General features: G+C 42.9%; 1 protein-coding gene across 6 annotated transcripts in view; it reads right to left on the bottom strand.

The window, feature by feature from the left end:
• The window catches only part of LOC115095975 (leucine-rich repeat protein SHOC-2), a 147929-nt gene that overhangs the window by 67459 nt on the left and 60615 nt on the right, over positions 1-19855 (bottom strand). For all 6 annotated transcript variants that reach the window (XM_029610366.1, XM_029610367.1, XM_029610365.1 and 3 more), the window contains 2 exons: positions 17171-18084; positions 1142-1279 (listed from right to left, as the gene is read on the bottom strand). In XM_029610366.1, coding sequence (XP_029466226.1) covers positions 1142-1279; positions 17171-17948 — 916 coding nt within the window. In that variant the 5' untranslated portion in view covers positions 17949-18084. The remainder of the gene's footprint in view (positions 1-1141; positions 1280-17170; positions 18085-19855) is intronic.

A 19855-nucleotide genomic window follows, 5' to 3' on the forward strand; every position in this document is an offset into this window, starting at 1 on the left:
AAAGCGACTGCCCTCAAAGATTAGTCACAGGGCAATTACTTCTACAATTAAGCCCCAACAATACATCAGACTGACTGCTTATGTGGCAGCCTTTATCTGGGAGGTCCCAGTGCTCTTCACGCTCCCTCCCAACTTCCCTGACAATGTCCTTGGACTTGTTTCCCCCTCATAAACGCAAACAAATCCGTGGAGATCACATGAAGCACGCAGAAAGCTTGTATGATCCTAAGTGAAGATAATGTATTGAGCTAAAATCCTGATACACGCACCACACACCAATGAGCAATAAGTGCACAATTGTGCAGTTCCTGGAATTATGGGATGAAGTCACCACAGTAAACCATTCGTGATGCCATTTGTTGTGTACCGGCCTTGGAGAAGGGCACGATGTTATAAAGTTACTGGGGGATAGTTGAGCTTTTTATTTTTTGTGCATTCATGCTGATCTAAAGATCCTCTTTATAAATTGAGTAAATCACTGAATTTAGCCAGAACTTCGGTAGCTCCGACTCCCAAACCTCCCAACCTGGAAGCTTCTCATAGGCGCTGAAGGTTGTGTGGGCATTAGATGTAATTCCAAACATTTCTTTTTTCTTATTTTTAAACACTACCCTGCAGTAGGCAACATAAAGCTGAAACCACACTGGCAGTGTTTACTTAAACAGCGTTTGTTTTATCCTGCCATCTGCTCAATGTGAGTTTAATTACTTGGGACAAAATGCTCAGCCCTGTGCATGTTTCTGGAACTACCACAACCGAAGGAGGGACAGATCGTTTCAGTGGATTAACTGCCCTCTCCTCTCCTGAACAGCTCCTTATTCTAGAGAGATATATTCAAGTTCTGCTCGTATGGGAGGGGGCATCCAGCCAAGATCCAGACTGAACACCACCACTGCCTCTGCATTTGTAGCCTCTTTGATTCCCTGCAACTCCGTGGTGCTGAGCACTGGTGGCAAGTATAAAAGGAGACAAGACTGAAGCCATGCGAGTTGCCCAGTGCAAACCCAGCATCTCCTGCTGCAGACGCTTCCCAGACCAGGAACAGACACATGGCTACCTCTCTCTTCTGAGGAATCTCACACCTGCCGTGCTATGAAACCAAGACGTTCGGCTCAACAGTTAAGGAGAAAGTGTCTCTTACCTATGGATTCTGGGAGGTCCAGAAGCTCGTTGTGCTGCAGGTCCAGGTTGGTGATCTGGGTACAATTTCCTATCTCTTTTGGAAGGTGTTCAAGCTGATTGTGGGCTACGTCCAGCGTTATGAGGTTACACAGGTCACCTGGAGGGGGAGGAGGTTCAGACAGACAATAATATAACCGGGATTTGTAAAGCACCAATGCTAATTAACATTTATTAAAACATTTCTGATTCACCTTTTTCAAAAATATCAAACAATGCAGATTACAATCAAACATAAAAAGAGTAACATTACAACAACATACCTGAAAAAGAGAGCTATAAAATGAGCAAATTGTGTTTTTATTGGTTGTACACTGCTTTGGATGATCTTTTTTGACCTGGAAGGCAGTTTATAAATGCTAATAAATAAAATCAAACCTGCGTAAAAATTAACTGAACAAACAACTAACTCAGATATTGAAAGAGAATGCTTCAGCCAAATGGTGAACCTTTTTATTCCTAACCACCACCAGATCAAAGTCTTGTCTGGGAGAGAGTGGGAGATTATTCCAAAGCACAGGGCCTACAACTGCAAATGCCCAATTATGGGTGCATAAAAGGCTACCAACTCTCAGATATTCAGGCCCATCTTCCTGCAGAGCTCTGAAAATGAACATTAAGCCCTAGCACTTATAGAAAAGCAAGGCAATGCTACCAAACTCCAAAATCTAAAGCCACCTGAACTGGAGAAACTACGGATAAAATACGTTGGCTGGTATCTGCATAAAGACTACACTGTGACCCGGAGCCACAAAAGGAGCAAAGTAGAAATTAGAAATGTCCGACAATGCTGAACCTTGAGGAACATCAGTAGAAACCGTTTTAAACGCAGACAGTTTCTCTTTTAGCTTAACCTCTAGAATACAATCTAAAAAACAAATTGTACACTCTTATTTACTCTTTCGGATAATAGAAAGACTAGGGAGCACTCCATGAAGTTAGCATGGGGCACATGTAAAACTAATCGGAGAAAGTTCTTTTTTACTCAACGCACAATTAAACTCTGGAATTTGTTGCCAGAGAATGTGGTTCGTGCAGTTAGTATAGCTGTGTTTAAAAAAGGATTGGATAAGTTCTTGGCGGAGAAGTCCATTACCTGCTATTAATTAAGTTGACTTAGAAAATAGCCACTGCCATTAGCAATGGTTACATGGAATAGACTTGGTTTTTGGGTACTTGCCAGGTTCTTATGGCCTGGATTGGCCACTGTTGGAAACAGGATGCTGGGCTTGATGGACCCTTGGTCTGACCCAGTATGGCATGTTCTTATTTTCTTAAATTGAACCATTTTAGTGGACCCCATCCTGAACACAGAGTCTTTGCAAGAGAATCTGGTGCGAACGTGTCAAGCGCCCAAGGTAGGACCAGGCCCAACAATAGTGGCTCTGTCTTTATCCAACTCAAAGAAAGGAACAACGTCTCTGCATCTACTGGTGAGCCTCTAGTAATCTCATCCAGCAACATAGTTACGTAACTGAGTGAAGAGCAAGAGAAATGTGTTCTTTCAATGTTGGCACGTTTGATACGGTCTAGAGTTGGCTATTAGCATTTTTTTTTAATGAGTTAGGCATCACACCTTCACAAAAGGAGGCACTGATAACATCAGCAATAGGACTAGAAAAAGTCATTCAGGCCGATACAGTACAGTGCACTCCGACGAAGTGCACTGTTAACCTGCCCTTGGACGCGCGTTTTCCCTTACCCCTTATTCAGTAAGGGGCGGAAAACGCTCATCAAACCCACCGAACCTAATAGCGCCCTCAATATGCAAATGCATGTTGATGGCCCTATTAGGTATGCGCGTGGGATACAGAAAGTAAAATGTGCAGCCAAGCCGCACATTTTACTTTCTGAAATTAGCGCCTACCCAAAAGGTAGGCGCTAATTTCTTCCTGCACCGGGAAAGTGCACAGAAAAGCAGTAAAAACTGGTTTTCTCTGCACCCTCCGACTTAATATCATGGCGATATTAAGTCGGAGGAACCGAAGAGTAAAAAAAAGTTTAAAAAAAAAAAAAGAAGAAAAATTGGAAGTCGGCCGGCAGCTGTCGGGTCGAAAACCGGACGCTCAATTTTGCCGGCGTCTGGTTTCCGAGCCCGTGGCTGTCAGCGGGCTCAAGAACCAACACCGGCAAAATTGAGCGTCAGCTGTCAAACCCGCTGACAGCCGCCGCTCCTGTCAAAAAGGAGGCGCTAGGGACACGCTAGTGCCTGCCTCCTTTTGCCTGTTTTTACCGCCGGGCCTAATTTAAATACTGAATCACGTGCACCAGCAAGTGGCCGGTGCACGCGCCGGGAGAGCAGGCGTTCGTCCGCTCTCCCGCGGACTTTACTGAATCGGCCTGATTGTTAATCAAACAAGCCATGATGGGAAAGGGTCCAAGGAGCAGCTTTGAAGGCTTTAATGAAGCTAAAAATTCCTCTACTTATTCAGAGTTACCACCTGAGAAGTATCCAATTTAGCTCTTGAGAAAATGAATAAGTAGTCAATGAGGATGACGACCAATTTCAGGGACCACTTGCTACTTTACAGATCCCACCCACAAAATAAACTATATCCAGGTTACATGAGAACATAAAATTGCCAAAATGGGACAGATCAAAGGTCCATCAAGCCCAGTATCCTGGTTCCAACAGTGGCCAAGCCAAGTCAGAAGTACCTGGGCATGATCCCAAAGGGTAGATAGATTTCACTAGAATTACATTTAGGCCTAGTCAACAAAGGTTTAGTAATACTAAAAATTTCTAGGGGCTGGTTTAAGAAGATTGTCAATTTTATTGTAAACAGCCTTTTCCATAGATAGCATGATTAATTAGCCATTACATAATGGTGACATCATCCAATGATACTGAAGAGCTTTGAGCTCTATTGAGCATTTTGAGGATTTCCTACACAGGTGTTGCTTCATGAGCTTGAGTCTGTCCCAGAGCTAGAAAGCTGTGTAGTGGGAGAGGGGGGGGGGGGGGGGGGGCAAGATGGCCGAACAGGTCGGTTGGTAAGCACCGCGAGGAAAGGCTTATTTCCTGAAAATAAACTTTTCTATAATGCCTCATACAAAGAGGAAAGGAAAACTAAGGGGAGTTACAACTGACTCACCCTTTGTTTATCCTCAGCAGCCCCCAATCGCGGGGTTGCTGGGGGAGCAGTGTTAGAGCAAACACCGTCCCCCTTAACCCTGATGTTGTCAAGTTCCGCTCACCCTGGGAACAGCTTTCTACCACTCCTAGCTTTGGTAGAAGCAGCAGAAATCTCAGCGGTGGACAGAGAAAGAAACAGCAAAGCCGAGCAGGAAGGAGGCCCAAGCACAAATCTGGAGCAGCAGGAGTTTGGAGGTGTGAGCTCAAGAGATTTGGAGAGAACAAACGATGGCCTCCATAATGCCGGAGCAAAAAACAAAGGGACAACCTTATGCCGTGGAAAGATTTTATTAATATATTCTATTAGAGAGCCTGACTCTGGCCGAGTTTCGCCAATTAAGGCTGCATCAGGGGCTAAAAACATAAAAAATAAAAATTTTTTAAATCAAACAATAAAAATACAAAACCATATGTATAATTTCAAAACTTGAAAAAGATTTTTAACTCACGTAGCTTCTGATGATATAGACATGCCTTTATGTAGTGATATAGTGGCAAGTCAAGTTTTAGTCTACAATGGAATTGTACATAATTAGACAGACTGTAACTGAGACTTAACTACATCGTGTATCTCAACACTCCACAATTTAACAGAACCAAAAGTCATGTGTCACATAACAGAAAACGGAAGGGTATTATGTCTTTTATATCTGCCATGAGAATATGCTCTAATAAGAGGTTTATCTATATTAGGACCCCTTAAAAAAATCAAAAAAAAAAATTCTTAACTTAAAATTCTTGTGTAACTTAAAACTTACTACGTCTATTAAACCAATGGCAAAAAAGAATGGACTAAAGTTATTTACCTTAGTTACGCGGGCAATTCACTCTGCTTCACGTGTTTTTATTTTTTTATGTTTTTAGCCCCTGATGCAGCCTTAATTTGCGAAACTCGGCCGGAGTCAGGCTCTCTAATAGAATATATTAATAAAATCTTTCCACGGCATAAGGTTGTCCCTTTGTTGTTTTTTTGCTTTGGCTACGTGGGACCGCCTTCCGATTTGTTTTATTGGACCCTCCATAATGCCGGCCCAGTATGCTGTAGGAACATCATTAAACCAAGGAAACAGGGTGAGCAGTGCTATTGCGTTGGAGGTGGGAGATATACCACTAGGAACTACTAAAGAGACACTAATAGCAACAAAACCTGAGAATATAACCCTTGACGGAATTTGGATAGTGTTAAAATCTATTGAAAATTCAATAAAAACTTTGGCCCAAGTGACTGATATAAAAAAAAACAAAAAACAATTCATAACAAATTAATATTGAATTTTGATAAGTAGAAGATTTGAACAAGAGGATTTCAACAGTTGAAAATATACAACAACTGCTACAAAAAGACTAGAGATGGTGGAAAATTCCTTAAGAGCTCATAAATCTTCGAATACTTAATTTTCCAATTGTTAGAACCACTTCGCCTCTGGAACTTTTAATGATGTATATGATGCAAGTGTTAAAAATACCTGAGACCGCGTTATCTGTGGTAGTTGAAGGTGTATTATCTTCAGCAACGTGACCAGATGGAGAGGCAAGAATTACCACCTGGACAAATTTCACCTTTAGACATAACTAATATTCTAGAGATGTCCCAAGAATCTGTGATTAGTGCTAGAAAACTGCTATTGGTATCCTTCGCTTTTTTGTCAGAACGAAACCATATCATGAGATTATTTTTCCGCCATAGACAAAGTATATTTTATGGTCATCCAATCTGGATATTCCCAGATATATTTATTTATTTATAACTTTTATATACAGACATTCAAATGAATATCACATTGGTTCACATACAACTGGGGAGTCAAAAACTAAAAGAGAGAAAGGAAGAGTAAAAAAGTTACAATTAACAGGGAATCATAAGGAACTGGATGAGAGAGCGGAATGGTCTAAGGGGCCAAGACAAAGTGTTAGCAGGAAGTATACAGGAACAAAAAAAACTTAAGACTTTGTTGCGATAGCAACTATATTACATAATATATTTACACAACTGTACGACAGTCAAAGGCATTAGCTGTTGAAGCAAATTGAAGTGACAATGAAACATAGTTGGGGTTTACCAGAGATGGCTATAGGTAAGTTAGGTAGTGAAAGGGTTAAATAGTTGTGGTTATGGAAACTGGAGTAATGGAGAACTGGAGTAAAGGAGACTGGGAGGTCGGAAGAGACAAGGAAGGGATTAACAGTATGCTTGTTTGAATAACCAGGTTTTTAACATGTAGGAAAGAATTCCTGACAATGCGTACACACATACTTAAACTTGGTGCTAAATTCGTACTAAAATATCTGTGCAAAGCATGCATTAGATATAAAAATGTAAATTGTGTCTTCCAGGAACCAGAACATCTCAAGGCGTTCCTAGTGGCATGCTCCCTAGAAGCCACAGCGATAGGCTCTGGTTAAGGAATAAGTAACAGTACTATTCGGCTACCATTTTTTTTGATTAAGAAAAGTAATTTTCTAATGTCTATCTCTCGCTCTTGATACTACCCCCCTTAATGCTTATAATTAAGATGTCTGGGAAAATTTGAAATTGATATGTAGTGTTCGATGTATTAATGTTTGCTTTTCTTTTTTTTAAGTTTTCCTGTTTGCAGACATAACATTTTCTGTACAAGAATTAGTTCTTGGAAATATTTGAAAATAAATAAATATTTGAAAATAAAGAATAAAAAAATAAAGAAAGCTGAGTAGTCTACTCTCCAATCAGGAGGGTAGATATTCCATGGCTAATTCATTTATCTATGGGAAATACTGTTTATGGTACCAAACTTGCTTTTTCCATTGATAAAAGCAGGCTGAATTTATTTACATTTTCTGGTTTTCAGCACTTCAAAGTGTACATCAAAGCAGATTACATTCAGAGACTATAGGTATTTCCCTACCCCCACAGGGCTTACAACCTAATTTGTACCAATACATATAGGGTGTCCCAAGCTGAGGGTTGCAGTGGAGCTCTACTGAACAAGCAACCCAGACTCCACCATGGAAAAGTGGACTACAGTGAGAATAGGTTACACAAAACTGCTTTCCCAAAGTCATTGATAGTCTTAGAAAACTCATCAAGACAGTAGTGGGACGTGAAGGTATGGACAAATGTCCTCGATAAGAATTTCTCAAAGATGAGCCACTGAAGCAGCCAGTGCCCTCACCTGAAAACATCCTTCTTCCCATTACCACACTTCCTCCTGGAGTGTGGTAATGGGAAGCATGCAGAGTATGGATAGCTGGACTCCACTTGTACAACAAGTACGATGCACACAGCACCTCCAGTTCTTCCCGCTCCTTTGTGCCCTTCCAGCCTCTGAGTTACTCCCAGGCCGAGCGGGCACCGAGCACTGGAGGAGACTTATTGCAAGTGTTGCTGGCAGCAGCAGTGGGCGCACTCTGGCAGACCAATGTGGCAGCCACGTTAACTAACCAAGCCGCCTCCCTTTTCTTGCACTTGTATATAGAAGGAGTTGTTCCACCTTGACACCTGCCTGCCCCCTCTACTCCTTTGTTTTAAAATGTGGGGGTGTTCCAGTCCTTCTCTAGCTCTTTCTGGCCATATCTGCACCGTCTGTTTCACACAGGTTGCTATGCCTCACATTCTTGCAATACAGGATGAGGCTTGGCTGCCACAGATTTCCCTTCAGGCGCATAATACACAGTGCAAGAAGGTGGTTCACTCAGAGACCTTGTGTCCCTGTGGGACAGGACCCCAACCCTAGAAGCTGTTAGGGACGCACACAGCAGTCTTGGAAGGCAGTTTCCGTGAGGGATTCTGGTGACGTTTTGTATTGCTCGTCAACTAACAGCAGCAGCTGAAAGCAGGAAGAGCACCAACTTCCTCATACAGTCAAAAAAAAAAAAACCAAACCAAAATCTAACGGCAGATAAAGACCTCTGGGCCTATCTGGTCAGCAATTCCACAGCCCATACCCAGTGTCTCGAGTCTCTGTCCTTCTACCCTACTTGCTCTAATTCATGTACAGCATTTCCTGCCACCAGATCCTCTGGGAGGCTGCTCCCTGCAGTTCACACCCTTCCCGTGGCGGGATCCTTATTTGTACATTTGTACCCACCTTCAGACTTGATAGGATGAGCAGGAAATCAAAAATTGAAGAAGTAAACACTTCCTTACAGAGAGACGCCAGAGTCTGACACTTTCTTCAAACCTCTTGCCTCGTATGCATTATTTATACTTTTCAGGTATGTAAATGTCTATTATATGCGGCTTCTGAACAATAAACATGATTTATGCACTTCTAGAGTCCCAAGGAGGGGCAAACTGTGGCTGGCAATCTCCACCTGGAGGTTTATAAAAATGAGGCGGATTCATCTTTCAGGGCATGTCACCGACTCTTCATGTTTTCTTTTCAAAGCAAAGGTGGGAAATACTGGGAGAAAACAACTTTGAAATACAAATGAAAGCTTCCTTTCAGGCAGGCAAAAATCCCTTCTGCCCCCACCAAGAAATTCCCATTCTTGCAGGTCTTTGCCTTCTAGTTGTGGGCAGACCCAGATCTGAAGAAGGCAGAGCCCGCCTTCCCCATGACCTGTGAACAATCTGCACTCCTTCTGCTCCCGGCAAAAAAATTCATTTCGATTCCTGCCCAGGTCTGAAAAAAAATATACAATACACGGGAGAGCATGCAGGGATGTGCCGAACGCCAGGCTGCTCGCTGGCAGCCGCCATGGTTTTTCAGGTGGCTTCGGGCTCCAATCTATCATCCAATTTGGGTTCAAACCCCAAAGCGAGCTCTTGTGCAGAGTGGGCGGCTGAGAGCCCCAGCAGCCGAGGCCTTCCACCAGGTTCCTACACTACAGCAGAGTCAAAGAGGTCAACTCATCAGGAGTCAGAGTCAACACTTTGCTGCACATTGAGGAGGCTGATCTGAATCAAAATTCACAGAACACTGGGCATTAGGATTTAAATTAAAAAAAAAAGAGAGGGAGCTCCCCTGTTATGTATTGTACATTCAATTTACTTCTCACCTTTTCATTACTACGAACAAGTTGTGACGTGAGAGCTAGATGTGATTTTCACATCTTGGAGTTTACACTCGCATCTTTACTCTTACAGACACTGTTCCGTTCAGGCTTATAACCAGGGATTCGGCGACACTGTTGATAAATTCTCCTTCAATTTGGAGAGTCGATTTATAGTTTTTAACGCCGACATGAGCAATGCCAAATATGCTACAGTCTAACATAACCAAATTCCAGTCCTCCCTCATGGGACACTGGAAATGCTCACAAACTTCCAAAAATCTGCAGCAGATTTCCACCGCTTTCCTAGAAAACGTCTGGGGCTTCTCTGCTTGAAGACAGACTCATTCAGCAGTATTACATACACTTAGAGACGGATGCAGGCCAAAATGTAACAGGCACTGGAGCCTGTTTTTCCAGGGTGAGCAGCCTTCATGATAATTTAGACAATGCTCCATGAACATTCTTTGCTTTTGAAGTTGGCAATAGACGCAGTCCTGTGCTTTATCCCTGCTGACTGCAGATCAGTATCCTGGACCATAAAAAGTCAGGACCTAGCATGGACTGTTGTCTGAATCCAATTCCCTCTGCCATCGACTTGTTCTCATATAGCCAATAAAATGAATTAAAAACAGCGTTTGTTACCTGTATTCACACATCCTATCCCACAGCTGCCAAGTGAAAAATATAATCTATACCTCCTTAGAAAATGAAGAGAAATAAAAACATGGCATAGCTTGGTTGGATAAGTGTCCATCTTCCTAGTACTTCCACAGCAATCCTAAATATTTAAAAAATTTCTGGTTTAACTAATCCCCTTCAAAAGTGCAGACCAAGTGAAGTGGCCCCACCTGTGTTAAATTGTACAGACTCCCATGATGACAGGATAAATTCACCAGTTCTTGTTGGTTCTCTCTAATAGAGAGTGTGTGGCACTGGATGAAGAGGTAGCTATAACTGACATCTCAGAGAGGAGGGTAACCAATGGGACACTGATACCAGGGTACAAACTATATCGAAATGATAGGATGGATGGCACTATATGTTAAAGAGAGTATGGAGTCAAAATGATAAAAGTTCTGCAGGAAACAAAATGCAATGTTGAATCTTTATGAATAGAAATTCCAGGTGAAAAAGGGAATAAAATAGTAATGGGGGTGTATTACCATCCACCTGGCCAGAATGAAACAATGAAATGCTAAAAGAAAACAGGGAAACTCACAAAAATCAGCAGCACAGTAATAATCGGTGATTTCAATTACCTCAGTACTGACTGGGTGAATGTTACATCAGGACGTTCTAGAGAAGTAAAGTTCCTAGTTGAAATAAAAGACTGCTTCATGGAGCAGCTGGTACATGAACAAACAAGAGGGGAAATTGAGACTTAGTCCTTAGTGGAACACAGGATTTGGTGAGAGAGTGTTGGAGTCACTTGGCAATAAGTGATCTCAGTATTATCAAATTTCACTTAACTAAAGGGAGCACAAAAAAGAAAAATCTACTACAACAGCATTTAACTTTCAAAAAGGTGACTGATAAAGTGAGGAAAATTGTTAGGAAAAAACTGAAAGGAGCAACTGCAAAGGTTAAGAGTTTAGCTCAGGCATGGATGTTTAAAAATCCCATCTTGGAAGCCCAAAACAGAAGCATTCCACACATCAGAAAAGGTGGAAAGAAGGCCAAATGACTCCAGTATGGTTGAAAGGTGAGGTGAGAGACTATATCTAAAAGAACATCTTTCAAGAAATGGAAAAGGGATCCAAATAAAGAAAAAAAACAGGCAACAGCATAAGCACTGGTAAAGCATTGATGCAAAGCATTGATAAGGAAGGCAAACAGAATTTGAAAAGAAGCTTGCCATGAAGCAAAAACTCAAAAAAATTATTCAGGTACATTCAAGGTGAAAAGCCTGTGAGGGAGTCAGTTGGACCATTAGATGATCAAGGAGTAAAAGTAGCACTTAGGGATGACCAAGCCATAGCAGAGACTAAATGAATTATTGCTGCAGTATTCACTGAGAAAGATTTAAGATATATACCCATACCAGAAAGGATATTCAAAGGAACTGAAACAAAATCTCAGTGAACCTGGAAGATGTACTAGGGAAACAAACTAAAGAGTAGCAAATCACCTGGACCAGATGGTATAAAATCCCAGAGTGCTGAAAGTACTGAGAAATGAACTTGTGGACCTGCTATTGGAAATTTGCAAACTATCAATACCAGCATTCATAATACCTGAAGACTGGAGGGTTGCCAATGTAGCACTAATTTTTAAAAAGAGATCAAAGGGTGATCCAGGTAAGCCAGTTGATATAATGTATCTGATAATAGTGGTGGGGCCACTTGGCAATTAGGGATCATATGGAAGAGGGACAGTAAGTAAAATCCACGGCTCTAATACTAAACTTTCAAAAGGGAAACTATGATAAAATGAGAAAAATAGTTTAAAAAAACAAACCCCAAAAAATGAAAAATGCATTTACAAAAGTAAAAAAAGTGTGCAACAGGCGTGGACATTGTTAAATACCATCCTGGAAGCACTGTCCAGATGTATTCCACGCATTAAAGGTGGAAGGAAGGTCAAACGATTGCCAGCATGGCTAAAAAGTGGTGAAAGAGGCAATTTAAAACAAAAGATCTTCATTCAAAAATTGGAAGAAGGATCCATCAGAAGAAAATAATATAAAGCATAAGCATTGGCAAGTTAAATGTAAGACATTGATAAGACAGCCTAAGAGAGAATTTGAAATGAAGTTGGCCATAGAGGCAAAAATTCTCAATAAAAACTTTAAATATATCCAAAGCAGAAAGCTGCGAGGGAATCGGTTGGACCGTTAGATGATCAAGGTGTTACAGGGGCACTTAGGGATGATAAAGTCATTGCGGAAAGATTAAACAATTTCTTTGCTTTGGTGTTTACTGAAGAGGAGGTTGGGGAGATGCCCATTCCGGAGAAGGTTTTCAAAGATAATGTTTCAGATGAACCGAACCAAATCACAATGAACCTGGAAGATGTAGTAGGCTAGATCGACAAAAGGAAGAGTAGTAAGTCACCTGGACCAGAGATGGTATACACCCCAGGGTTCTGAAAGAACAAAAAATGAAATTTCAGACCTATTAATAAAAATTTGTAACCTATCATTAAATACATCCCTTGAACCTGAAGACTGGAAGATGGCCAATGTAACCCCAATATTTAAAAAGGGCTCCAGGGGTGATCTGAGAAACTATAGGACCAGTGAGCCTGACTTCAGTGCCAGGAAAAAATCGTGGAAACTATTAAAGAATAAAAATCACAAAACATTCAGATGGACATGATTTGATGGACACAGACAGCATGGATTTACCCAAGGGAAGCCTTGCCTCACAAATATCCTACATTTTTTTTTGAAGGGGTTAATAAACATGTGGACAAAAGTGAACTGGTATATGTGGTGTATTTGGATTTTCAGAAAGCGTTCGACAAAGTCCCACATGAGAGGCTTCAAGAAAACTAAAAAGTCATGGGATAGGAGGAAATGTCCTTTTGTGGATTGCAAGCTGGTTAAAAGACAGGAAACAGTAGGATTAAATGGTCTGTTTTCACAGTGGAAATAGGTAAACCGTGGAGTGCCTCAGGGATCTGTACGAATATTTAGCATATGGCGAGCCAGACAAACCTGAGCTGGTTCCTATGAAAACCTGCGCTGCCACACATTAAAAGCCAGGCAAATCCGATTTCAAAGCAACTTGAATTTGATCATGGCCAGAGAGGAGGCATGATGCACCGACTATGGCACAGCCAAGATAGAAAGTGCAGAGTCGAGAACAGGCAGTGGAAGAGAAAAGCGACCTGTTCAATGAACAGCATTCACGAGGAAGGGTAGAGAAAGACAAGATAGATCGATAATGAGGAGCTGCAGAGCGAATGCAATTGTAGGCGGATAAGAGAAGCTTTAACTGCATAAGGAAGTGGATGGAGAGCTAATGTAGTGGTGACCTGAGAAGAATAGTTACATGGTCATAAGCAAAGCTGAAGGAAGGTAAGTCACACAGCCGAATTTTAAACAGACTGCAAAAGAGAAAGCCGGTTCAGTGGGAAGCCAGCAAAAAGCAAGTTGCAGGAGTCTAAGCAGGAGATACGAGAGTGAATGAGTGTTCTGATAGCAGGCTTGGAAAGGACGGGATGGATCGCAGCAATGCCAGACGGGAAGAAACGAGACATTCCAGCAGTGATTTGAACGTGCGAGAAGATGGAGACAGAAAGCAAAACAATGAACATAAGGTTAGGAACTGGAAGGCTGAGCGGGCCATCCACAGAGCCAGGAACAGAGGGAGGTGGGGGAAGACAAGACGTTCAGTCATGGCCATATTAAGTTTAACCTGGCAGTGGGACATCCAGGCAGTGATGTCAGATGTGAAGACTCAAATTTGGGACTGGATTTGTGGTGCAATTTCTGATTTAGAGATAGATCTGGAGTCAACAGCAAAGAAGTGGTACAGAAAGCCATAGGACAAGATCAGAACTGCAAAGAGAAGAGAGCCTTGAGATACACAGAGAGCGAGCAGAACAATGGCAGAACTACCAAAGGATACATTAAAAAGTAGGATAGGAGAAGCAAGACGAAAACCAGAACAGAATCCCAAAATCCAATTGAGTACAGCTTGTCAAGTGGTGCAGAGGCTGTGAAGCTAAAAAAGCCTTATGCATAAGGAGGACAAAATCCAACGAAAAAGGATTAGGACTGACCTCATCCCCATCTGGGGAATCGGGATCCTCCTGAAAAATGTCCTGGTCCCTATCTGAGGGATCATCAGGATTGGCAGGGACCATTGATAACACTGGAGAAAGCTCCCCTGCCCCCATAACTCTTGCCTGAGCTTCAGCAAAAGTATTCAAAATGGCCGCCGTTCCCACGCTGAGAGGGAACGGGTCAGCCCGAGGCTCTCGAGGTGCCGACCTTTTAAGTGCACCTCGGGGCTTTGCTGAAGCTGCTGAAAAAGAGCTGCCTTCCTCTCCAGGAAAGCAGTGGGAGCAAATGCCTGACCGAGAGAGCCGCGAGGAGGACTCTCCACAGGAAACACAAAGATGGCCACAGCATCGAGAGTGCTCAAAAAACAGCGAAATCGCGGCAAGGGAATGGCAGGGAGCCCGAAAACGCGGTGAAGTCGCAGCAGAGCCATCCGAGACTGCAACTGACAAGAAAATAACTGCAACAGGCTGCTCGGTTTTTTTTTAAATCAGGAGATTGCCACGAGGTAAGAGAGGGACCGGACCACCGGTAATCTCTCCCCCGGGTCCTTACTTGGCCGGAGCGCCGCAAAGTAACCAACCCCAGCTCCAAAGACTGCAACCAGTGGGGATGACCCTGCAGGATCTGCCAACCCTCTGGGAGGACTGGAAAGTTACTCCTGTGTCTTTTCTTTTTTTGCTTTTTTTTTTCTGCCTGCTTGATTCAGAGCTCCAAAGCTTGCTGATACCTTTTTTTCTAAGGGAAATAGCCAAAACCCAAGAATCAGGGCAAGACTGCAGGGTTTGCACCACCTCCATCTGCTGGAGGTGGAGATAACCTGGTGTGCCTCCTGCATCCCTTCAGTATAAGTGAGGGTGCCCTTCAAGTTTTTCTCTGTCTCCATCTGCTGGAAGGGAGGCATAACACACAGTCTGGACTGATCCGGGTACGTACAGGGAACTGGAGATGTTGGCAAGAGCAGTTTCTGTGGGAATGCAGAGTGTGAAAGCCAGACTGAAGCAGTTCTAAAATGTCTTCAGATAGTGAAGGTGAATAGCACCACACTGAGCAGTGTGGATGCAAAAGGGTGGCGGGAGATGGGAGGATACTAATGGGTCCGCATTCCTTGGGATACAACGTAAAGAAGGCTTATATCCAGAGCGGGCCATGGACAATGCCTTAACAGTCAGATGTTTCAAGGTGATAATGGCACATTACGATGCCACCGTATCAGTAACAAACCACCACAGAATACAGTGGGAATGAATCTTCCTTAGCTGTGTGTTCCAATTGATTTGTCGTTCACGCGCACAGTTACGCTCTCAATAATGCAATTGCATAATCTAGTCCCATTACACTCAGATTACAGGAGATGATCATCACAATGTCACCTACTCACAAGCAGGATGTAGAACCTTTTACTGTGGGGCAGGATAAGGGAGGAAGGAGACCAGAGATCAAGAGAATCTGTGGCAGCACGGTGCATAGTAACACATGGGCTGACTGGATGGATCAAGGGTCCTCCATCTTGCCAACAACTACTTTTCTAATTGTGAAACTCTCTCATGTAAATATAGACACAGTCCTATGTCTCACCCGCCCAAACATAATCTGAAGTGTCCTACTACGTTACACAGACCTTTGCCCCCTCACTGTCCACACGTACACATTTATGTATATCATGGCCATTTTCCCTGTTCATTGTTCTCCACCATTGCCACTACTCACAGCCACCTCTTCCCTCCAACACACTAAGCCAGTCACCGTCTCAGACATACATGCCAGTCCAGCCTGCATCACTTGCACACCAGCATACACACAAACGGCCACAGACACCCCCTCCCCCCCTAAATCTGTCATGCATGGCCACTGACCCACTGCTAACACACTCACACATCCATCTACCCAGCCTCTGCCTCACATATACCCTTCCACAGTCAGCTTCTGGCACCCATCCACATGCTCTTCCATCCAGCCTCTGACAAACGCATGCCTCGCCTGTCACATTCCATGGAGGGTCCCTTTCACACAAAGTCATATACACCCCCCTCCTTACCATGGATCTCTCCTCCACCTCTTAAAATTCTGGCTACTATTCCTGGATCGTGTTTTCTCTTTCATCCTTTCCCTCCAATCTCAACTCACCGTCCATCCTTCCTTGATGTGGCTCCTCGTTTGCCCTATTGAAATATTTCTATCTGCTGGAAACAATCTGGCAGAATGAGAAACTTTTAATCTCCAGGGCACTGAGTCCAGGAGGCTTGCAAGAGACAGTTGCATGGTTGCATGAGTATGAGGGAGAGAGGGGGAAGTTGTGGCTGGCCATGGGTAATTCTCGCCGCCACACAGAACCGTTACTGCAGATAATCACATGGCCTATCCAGTCTGCTCATCCACACCAACTATTTATCCACAGACTGTGGCCGAGTCTGCAGGGAGGGAGTCATCGATGCTTCCAAAGCAGGTGGCTGCATAGTAAGCACTGAAAATGGTCTCCTGAGCTACCCAGCCCAACTCTTTGCCCATACAACCAGGTTTATGTCACTTCTGGTCTCCTTACAGACTTAAGTCATACTCCAACTCCTCCTATGAGCTGATGTCATTTCCATTATCATCCATTGGTCTTATCCCAATGCTACTTCTTCCACGGCCACTCTCTAGCTATCCAGTCTATTTATACCCTACATGAGACCCAGCAAAGAACTCTCAGCGGCACCGAGACCCCAATTCACAATGGTAAAGGTTGCAAAGAAGGTGTTTCAAAGAACATTAAAAGGCAGGAGGAACAAAATACACAATGGGAAGGGGGAAATCAGTGGCAGCTTCATTTGCAAACTGAATTTTAAAAGCATTGTGAGTATTGTTAATTTAAAAAAAAATAATCTGACTACAGGGAAATGCCATTCTCTCCCTACATCCATGGAAGGGTGCCTGTCAGTCAGGTGATCTGGTTGGTTCACTGCTCCATGGCTCCGTATAAAACCTGAGAACACAAGCAGTGATGACAAGCATCTTGAATCTACATAGATCATATTGTGACAACATGAACTTATAATGACGTGTTCAACTGGGAAATCAGCAGGTCCCTTCCCCTGGTATTCCCACTCATGTCAGACTCCCTGGTTTTCTCAGGCGGGTAGCAATAAATAAATAGGGTGTTGTCTTACCAATTTCAGCAGGAAGCTGTTTGATTTTGTTCTCCCGAATACTGAGCATGGTGAGCTTGGACAAGTTCTTGATTTCCTTCTCGACAGCCGTTATGCGGTTAAAGCGTAGATAGAGGGTGGTGAGAGACGCGAGCCTGTACACCACCGAAGGGATCTCTCGAAGCTTGTTGTGCCGCAGGTCGAGCATGCGCAGTTTCTTCAAGCCGTCGAGAGAGTCCGGTAAACTGGTGAGCGAGTTCTCGCTCAGGGCCAGCGTCATCAAGCTCAGCAGACATCCCACCTCCGCAGGCAGGGACTGCAGCTTGTTGCTGTACAAATAAAGTTCGGTTAACTGGGTCAGTTCTTTGACGGAGGCCGGAAGCACGTGCAGGGACCTCTTGGACAAGTCCAGGCGCGTTGAATTCTCTTCTCGACATTTATTCAGCTCCTTGACCACCTCGGCATTGCTGGATTTTTTGCGGGCCCCCGGGGCGGGATTAGGACGTTTTATTGTGTTATCCACTGAGAAGGCCACCCCTGGCTGGGCGGCGCTGGCCTCTTTCTTGCCCTCTTTGGCATCCTTGCCTTTGGTCTTGGGCTCCTTTTCTTTGCTGTCTTTCCCAAGTCCTCCCGAGGCCTTGGCCTCCTTCTCCCTCTCCTTCACGGACGGGCCCTTTAAGTCCTTCTCTTTCCCCACACTACCACTCATGGCGACTTCTGCCTTTGAGAGCACCTCATGAACTCTTTTTCTCTTCCCGACAAACCCCCCCCAAAATTTAAGGTTCACAGTGTAGACCATAAATCTCAAACCCTGGGGCTGGAAAGAGCAGCGCGCGTGGAGGGACGTCCGTCTGCTACATACTGGGTCTGAAGGCACGAGAGATCCAGTCCAGAGAGCGCAACATCCATCAGTCAGAGGGTTTGCAATCAATTTTCTGTTACAAAAGAGAAAAAGCAGATGTGAGAAGTTGTGTACAAGAACTCTGCAGCACCAACACTGGGATTAGAGAAAAAGCAAACATGGACATCAATTCACTTTTCATACCCAACATGCTGATCGGGTCACTTCATCTCTCTGTGCTCACATTTAGTTTATAATATTTTAAGACAGCAATATTATAGCCACAAGATTATCCTGTACAGTATAACTTACAGTAAAGATCTTAGGAAAACATTTCAGTAATATACCAAATTTCCCATAAAAGCAGAATGGGTACAGAGTGGTCAGTTTAAAGAAAAGACGCCAAATCATTGAAGAATTGCAAATTCAGCACCTAATTCACTAAGCATAGTGTTTTCCTCAAACACAGAATAGAAGAAAAGCTTTAGTGATCAGGCCCTTAGGATCAAATATCGGTAAGCCCCAAAAAAATAAATAAAAATCTTCAAATCAAATGAAACCAGCTCATTAAAAAATATAAATAAATAAAATAAATTCTGCCATTCATGACTGGTCATATGGCCCACTATACAAAAGGAGAGAGAACGCTGAAGAGTAATAAATCACCTGGACTAGATGACAGAACTAAAAAAAAAAAAAAAAATGAAATTTCAGACCTATTTCAATTAATTTGTAACTTATTAAAATCATCAGATGTAGCTGAAGACTGTAAGATGGCCAATGTAACCCCTATATTTACAAAGGGATCCAGGGATGATCTGGAAAACTGTGAGCCTGACTTCAGTGCCAAATGGCAGATGAAATTTAACATGGACAAGTGCAAGGTGTTACATATAGGGAGAAATAACCCTTGCTGTAGTTACACGATGTTAAGATAGAACCTAAGAGTTAACACCCAGGAAAGAGATCTCGTCATAGTGATAATACATTGAAATAGTCGGCCCAGTGTGCTATGGTGATCAAAAATACAAGCAGAATGTTAGGAATTATTAAGAAGGGAATGGCAAATAAAACGGAGGATGTCATAATGCCTCTGTATCGCTCCATGGTGAGACTGCACCTTGAATACTGTGTGCAGTTCTGCTCACCGTATCTCAAAAAGGTTATAGCTGCACTGGAGAAAGTACAGAAAAGGACGACTAAAATAAGGGGCATGTAATGGCTGCTCTATGAGGAAAGGCTAAAAAAAATTAGGGCTGTTCAGTTGGGAGAAAATACGACTGACAGGGAATATGACAAATTACAAAATCATGAAAGGACAAACAAGTTAATGTAAATCGGTTATTTACTCTCAGATAATAGAAGGACCAGGGGGCACTCCAAGTTAAGTAGCTCATTTAAAACAAATCCAAGAAAATTAATTTTTCACTCAGCGCATAGTTAAGTTCTGGAATTCATTACCAGAGGTTGTGGTTACAGCAGTTAGTGTAAGTGGGTTTAAAAAGATCTGGATAAGTTCCTAGAGAAAAAATATCTATAAACTGCTATTAATTAATAAGCAATAATAACTTGAGATTTATTTAATGTCTGGGCACTTGCCAGGTTCTTGGGACTTGGATTGGCCACAGAGGATACTGGGCTTGATGGACCCTTGGTCTGACCCAGTATGGCACTTCATGTTGTTACCCAACACCATTCACCTGGACTGTAAGCCTGACATGAAATAACTAAACATCTCTTGGCTAATTGATCAATTTTTACCATATTTTGAATTACAAAAGCTGATACATGTACACATTTCACACACACACACCCTCTACAGGAAGGCGGAGAGTTTTGGAGTTTGTGAAAATAAAGTGCAAAAA

The sequence above is a fragment of the Rhinatrema bivittatum genome, chromosome 7, assembly GCF_901001135.1.
Source record: "Rhinatrema bivittatum chromosome 7, aRhiBiv1.1, whole genome shotgun sequence".
NCBI classification, from domain to species: domain Eukaryota; kingdom Metazoa; phylum Chordata; class Amphibia; order Gymnophiona; family Rhinatrematidae; genus Rhinatrema; species Rhinatrema bivittatum.